At 45.1% G+C, this 6,219-nt stretch overlaps 1 protein-coding gene across 5 annotated transcripts in view; it reads right to left on the bottom strand.

Annotated features, from left to right (window-relative positions):
* Positions 1-2,394: 2,394 nt before the first annotated feature.
* The window catches only part of GDPD5 (glycerophosphodiester phosphodiesterase domain containing 5), a 337,677-nt gene continuing 333,852 nt past the window's right edge, over positions 2,395-6,219 (bottom strand). For 4 of the 5 annotated variants that reach the window (XM_073334846.2, XM_073334855.2, XM_073334865.2 and 1 more), the window contains one exon: positions 2,395-4,681. In XM_073334846.2, coding sequence (XP_073190947.1) covers positions 4,566-4,681 — 116 coding nt within the window. In that variant the 3' untranslated portion in view covers positions 2,395-4,565. The remainder of the gene's footprint in view (positions 4,682-6,219) is intronic. The other variant, XM_073334875.2, reaches the window with a different exon arrangement.

Here is a 6,219-nt window from a genome sequence, read left to right as displayed (position 1 = left end):
GCCACACCCCAGCACCTTCACCCTTGGCTCTGCTCATTCAAGTTGTATAATTAGATCCATAGACAAGAATAGGACAGAAGGGGAGTCAGCCCCATGTCAGCCCCAGTAAATCCTGATTGTCTGGTGAATTTCCAAATAGCCACGTTGAAGTTTAAAGGAGCCCTTTGCAACCTGGCATTTTCCTCTCGGACGTGCCCATTGTCCTAAAGAACCTTCTGAGCCTTGCAGCAGCATGCAGCCTGCTTGTGCTGTCTCTCTCTCTCTCTCTCTCACACACACACCAGTTTGAACGGTACCTGTCATTCCACCTTAGAAATGGTCCTGACTGTTTCATGACATTTCACGTCTGTTTCGCATCAGAATTTCATTTCCACCCCGGCTCCATTCTGCTCAACGTACCAACTCCACGGCCATCAAGGCATGGTCCCCACAGCTTTCCAAGATTTGCATTCGATTCACTGGCAAACTGGAAACGCAGTGTTGTTTGCTTGATTCCCAAGGGTTGGTTCCCAAGATCCTCTGTCCCGAATGAGGCTACACCTCTATGCCACGCGGCTCAGCTTTTCCATCACATACTGTATGTAACACTCCCTACTCTATCCAGGCATACTGTGTGACATACATCAAATTCCACTGAACATGAGTCTGTAGGAAGTATTCCTATCTGATCCATCTGTCCATCCACTGGGGATAGTATAGCATCAATCAGCAGTGTCAGGGTATTGCATCGCTGTTCAGCCGTCAACGAAAGCGAAGATAAAAATCAACATGCCCAGTGTGGCCCTCTGCTTTGGGCCACGTGAGGACAGACCAGGCCTAGGCCTCAGGCAGGTGGGAGCTTTTGTTGAAAAATATCAATTTGCTGAAACCAAAACTGATCAAGAAACAGTGTCGGGTTCAAGGAATCTCCCCACTACAACGAACGTCAAGGAAAAAAAAAATTGTGAAAAGATTTTCAGTTCAAAATGACTTTTCATTTCAAAATTTAAGCTCATTAGACTTTAAAAAAAAAAAAAAAAGCTTAAAGAAAAAGGCCAAATTCGGAGCATTTTAACTGACCCAAAAGTGAAAAAAGAGTTGGGTTTTGGTTCATAAACATTCAAAATTTTGACTTTTCATCCTGATTTAAAAACAGGAAAAAAATTAAAATTCGAAAGTAATCACGGGCAAGGAAACCCATCTCCCCACCCAGCTCTAGTGTGCAGATGCAAGAATCCCTTCACCCACCAATTAAATGTGGCCATTTCTGGGGTGACTAGAGCAGCTGTTTAGCAGTGCACCGCAACAGGAAGACAGTTTGTCTTCACCTCCTGTCCTACAGAATCCAGCTGAAACCACAGGGGGGAATCTTAGGTAGGTGGAACATAATTGGACAGTCTGAAGTTGTCCAGATTGCTGGCCAGACCCCTGCTCTTGCAAGCTCCTTTTTTGGCTTCTGGTTTCACAAAGGAGAGCCCTGAGCTCCCCAGGAACCGCAAGCAAGCAGAACCCTTCAGTCTCACCCTCTGGAGAGAATGACTACTTCACTGTAAAGACATGAGCATTTTGTAAGCAAGCTCAGAAAACACAACAGCATCACAGCAGCAGAGGAATACTGAATGTTTATTTCACAGAGGGGTGGAGGGTTGATTTTGGTCTAGATATATTTTCATTGAAAACTCAGACTTTAAAAAAAATAAAGCAAATCTTTAGGGCAACAGTGGTCATAATCACTGTATAACCTGGGCTCATAGCAAAAATGTGTGTTGTGAATCAACTTTGGGGGTAGAAGGTGGGAGAGATAGCTCAGTGGTTTGAGCATTGGCCTGCTAAACCCAGGGTTCTGAGTTCAATCCTTGAGGGAGCCATTTAGGGATCTGGGGCAAAAATTGGGGATTGGTCCTGCTTTGAGCAGGGGGTTGCACTAGATGACCTCCTGAGGTCCCTTCCAACCCCATGATTGTATGAACTTTGTTTAGTCAACAGTGCCTTGTTGAGTTTCTTTTAACCCACCCAAACTTTAAAAAAAAAAAAAGTGTCTGACCTTTCCACAAAGTCATCTCCAAGGATAAAACCCAAACACGCAGGTAACCATCAACAGATGCTGAGATGTAACAAAGTCTTTCAGTTGATATGACAATTAGCCAGGAATGTTTCAATACTGCACCACAATAGAAGGAAGAGCAACTTTATATAAGATTTTTCAGTTGTGCAGAAAGCCATCTTGTTTCACACAGACTTGATAGAGTACCATGAAAGAGGGTAGTGTATTGGGGGTGACACCCTGTGCCAGGTTCTGATGCCAGCTACACTGGTAAAAATCCAGTCAATTCAAATTATTTTAATAGCTGGACTTTGGATTTACAGTGGTGTAACCCTGATAAGAATCTAAAAGGGTAATAATTGAGCCACACCTTTATATAATATAAATATATTTAATTCCTTACCTGTGTTACATCTTTGATTATTAAAAACAAAAGATTCAAGGAGAATTTTTTCCTCCCACCACCTAGATACTGTTGACATTTTGCACTTCATTCAATTAGTTCGGTCAGTTTCACTTTCTGTTTCTAGTCAGTTTCACTTTCCAGTTCTTATGCACCAGACACAACACCTCTGGGTTTGGCTTTCTAACACTGCTGGGGAATGTTTACATTTTTAATCATTTTGCAAATAATTTCATGACAGTATTTCTATTCCGACTACGGTTTGGCAAACCCATTAACACACTCTACATCTGGCATCCAATACAACTTTACAGCAAACCCTAAACGGAGTTTGCTCTCTGTTTAGCAAAATAAATGCCATGGCTTCAGTTTCTTCAGGCAGAACTCTGCAAATAAATCCCATTTCACCTCAATTTTGATTGAAGAATCGCAGACTTGACTCAAATCCCTCATCAAGAGCCAAATTTCAGACTCAATTGATTTTCAAGGCAGCATTTGATGAACTTCAAAAGAAGTGATCAATGGTATTTCCCGTATTCCACATTTCTGTGTTAGCCAAGCTACAGTAAAGAAGCAAAACTAACCAATACCACATTAGGGATTGATCCAAAGCCTACTGAAGTCTATAGGAGTCTTTTCTCTGGCTGCAACAGACTTTAGAACAGGCAAAATAGTGAAAAAGCTAAATAGCCCAATACCTGACTCATCTCAGTGAGAGAAGGGGAAAACTATAGTCAAAAAGGGCAAGTGCCTGGGACTTTCATTTGTGGCCCAGCTGTGATGTGTGAAAAGAGTGGGAGGAGTGTGTGGGGGAGTGGGAGGAGGAGTCGACGGAGAAAATAAATATTGACATTTGGAAGAGGGGGGGAAATGCATCACTGATCCACTCAATTTCTGGGCTTTTTTATTATAATGTAGGATTTTGGTTTAAAGCCTCTTGCACTGAAAAAACGCGAACGGGAGCTCCTATTCTGCGCAAGCACCTCATATTCTGTCATTATTGCTCCTTTGGAGGAGATTAACGTGCAGTCTTTTACACAAAAACAAAGAATTCAGGAGAAGGTCTCCCTTGTTCTCCGAGACTGCTTCACTTTGTGCTTTACGATTTACAATCCAGAATTCTTCACTGCTTCTTCAAGCTTCAATTCGTCAAGCTGAGCTGCTTGACCTGTGACTGAGAAACACAGGCTTCCACGCCACTGCTGATTGTGGCTTCCCTTCCCCACCACCAGTTTAAGGGTTAACACAAACTACACCACCTGTTCTAAGTGGCGGGCACTTTAGCTGGATCTGGGTGATGAACAAGGTGTTGGGTCCTCTTTACTAGCCATCATGGAATCGAGACTCTTCATGGAGGCTGACTGATGAAATACAAACTAGGGGTCTATTTAAGGCCTTTACCAGCCCAGGAGCATCTAGAAGAAATTTCTTTGGGGAAGGACTGCAGCATAGGCCATAAAACTTGCCAAGGGTTTTGCTCTGAGCACTTTCTATCATATTTCATACGATCCCTGCATGCTTCGGTCCTGCTATTCTGGGGGAAGGCGTGAAAGTGAGTCAGCCAACCTGATTCCTTCCGCTGATTCCGAACACGCTCTGGAAGCAGCACCTTCCCTCCTGCTAGGAAGCTCTGAACAGCCTTCTATCTGATTAGTTAAAACTTCATTAGCCAGAAAAAGAAATGATACGTCACAAGAACATCACAACATAGTTTTTAAACAAGTTCAGCTAACAATCGCTGCACCAAGGGGAAGAGTGGAGTGGAGGGGGAGGATCAGGTCCATGCCCCACCTGTCTCCCCCAGCGTCCAAGATGCCACCTCAATATTTCATCAGATTCAGCCAAAATGTTCCTGTTTCAATGCACAAGTTATTCCCACTCGTGTCTTGGAAGAAATACATACAACCCCCCAAAATACACAAAAGAGACAAAAAAAGGACTTTCTACATATTTACAAAAAGCTGCCCCAGCCTCACAGTCCAGAGTATTTCAGGAGCCAGCAACAAGAGCAATAGACGGGGTCTCTGCATGTCCGGTAGTTCCACAGAGAGTTCCCACATCCCAGACAGCGTGAATACCACCCATCGCAGACCTGAGTACTGCGGGGGGGAGGGTGTCGTGCCATGGGCCTTTAATTCCTCAGTCCATGCGTAGCTTCATGTCCCGACGATCCAAGGGGGCGATACCCTCGTTGGAGTAACCATTTTCAGAACACAACGACAGCTCATCTGCATTCTCCATGCCGTTGTTTATTTCTGGGGGAGGGGAAAGACAAATGAAGACATGATTCAAGTGCCGCCAATCACTGGAGTCCCCAGCCGCGTTTTATTCAAATGCGTTCCCTCGAGGCCGATCCACTGGAGTTAAAGGAAGTTTATGGCGCTCAGCACCTCAGGCCCCACGTTCTCTCATTTTTAGAGACAGGTAAACTGAGGCTCAGAGAAGTTAAGTGAATTGCACGTCCCCCCCTAAAAAAAAATAATTCACACAGCGCGTCAGTGGCAGAATATATGGGCCTGATTCTGACCCAAACAGTGATTTTACACCAGGGTGATTCCACTGCCTTTATATCAGTATAAGCAAGATCAGGATCAGGCCCCTCCTCATATCGCAGCCACAGAGGTGGGTGAGGTAAAATTTTTTTTTTTTGGACTAACTTCTGTGGGTGAGAGAGACAAGCGTTCGGGCTACACAGAGCTCACCTTCAGGCCATAACACAAAGTCCGCAAAGTTACTGGAGTACCTTTCCCAAAGTATCTCTGTGCCCTTGGTGTTGGGAGTACCTTTCCCAGACCTGAAGCAGAGCTCTCTGTAGCTCAAAAGCGCATCTCTCTCACCAGCAGAAGTTGGTCCAAGAGAAGGTGTCACCTCACCCACCTCATGTCTCTTAATAGCCTGGGGCCCACAGCCTACAACCACCCGGCATACAGATCAATTGAGACAATCCTGTGGTAAGTGCACCCCCTGCTGGAAAAATGATGACATGCCAGTGCGTGTGGGGAAGAGCATGTGCTTAAGTGGTCATTACTTCCCACACCCACAGTGCCCTAGACCTGCACCCCCTGCAGAACCCTTCACCCATGGGACAGGGCCAGCTAATGCCCTGTGTGCAAGCACTCAGCTCTTCTTACCTTCTAAAGAACTACTGTCTTTAAGGCGGCGGGAGGGGGAGCGAATGAATCAGGTCAATTTCAGATGCCAGAGGCTAGAAGTTGCAAGATAGTTTAAAGAGCCTCAATGAAGCAAGGGTCCAAATTGACTCAAATTTTCAAACAGGCCAATGCTCAGGATCACAGTTAGAGATGGAAAAGATCCAGTAGATCATGAAGTCCATTAGGGTTCCAGCGCAGGGCACAGTCCCGTCTCGATGGAGAGTGCATCAGATGTTATACCGATGCGCTATGGTCTTAATGATAAGGCCTAGCATCACCTTCTTACTACGCTGATATTTAAAGAGGTGACTGCAATTATGCTGGAAACAAAACTGTCTGACCCTGCTGAGTGCCTGCAACACACGTCGTCAAAGGGACGATCAGCCCATTACACAGCTCACCATTTACTTCCCTTTTCTACTGGAGAGAAGGGAGCTTCTACATTTAAAGCCCCGTTGGCCTTCAGATCCCTCCTCAAAAGTCTCCTTTGCCATGATTCCTACAGAAAACATTTTGTCAATGGCGAGGCTGCTAGAGTGCGGAGACCACTGCCTATCATGCGGGTCAGTATCACCTCTGTTTCCTTGCTTCCCACCTGCCTGTCTCCACCTGTCTCTTGTCTAGTACTTAGATTGTCAGCT

This window comes from Lepidochelys kempii, chromosome 1, assembly GCF_965140285.1.
Source record: "Lepidochelys kempii isolate rLepKem1 chromosome 1, rLepKem1.hap1, whole genome shotgun sequence".
NCBI lineage: Eukaryota > Metazoa > Chordata > Testudines > Cheloniidae > Lepidochelys > Lepidochelys kempii.
This window is presented reverse-complemented; position numbering and strand designations above follow the sequence as displayed.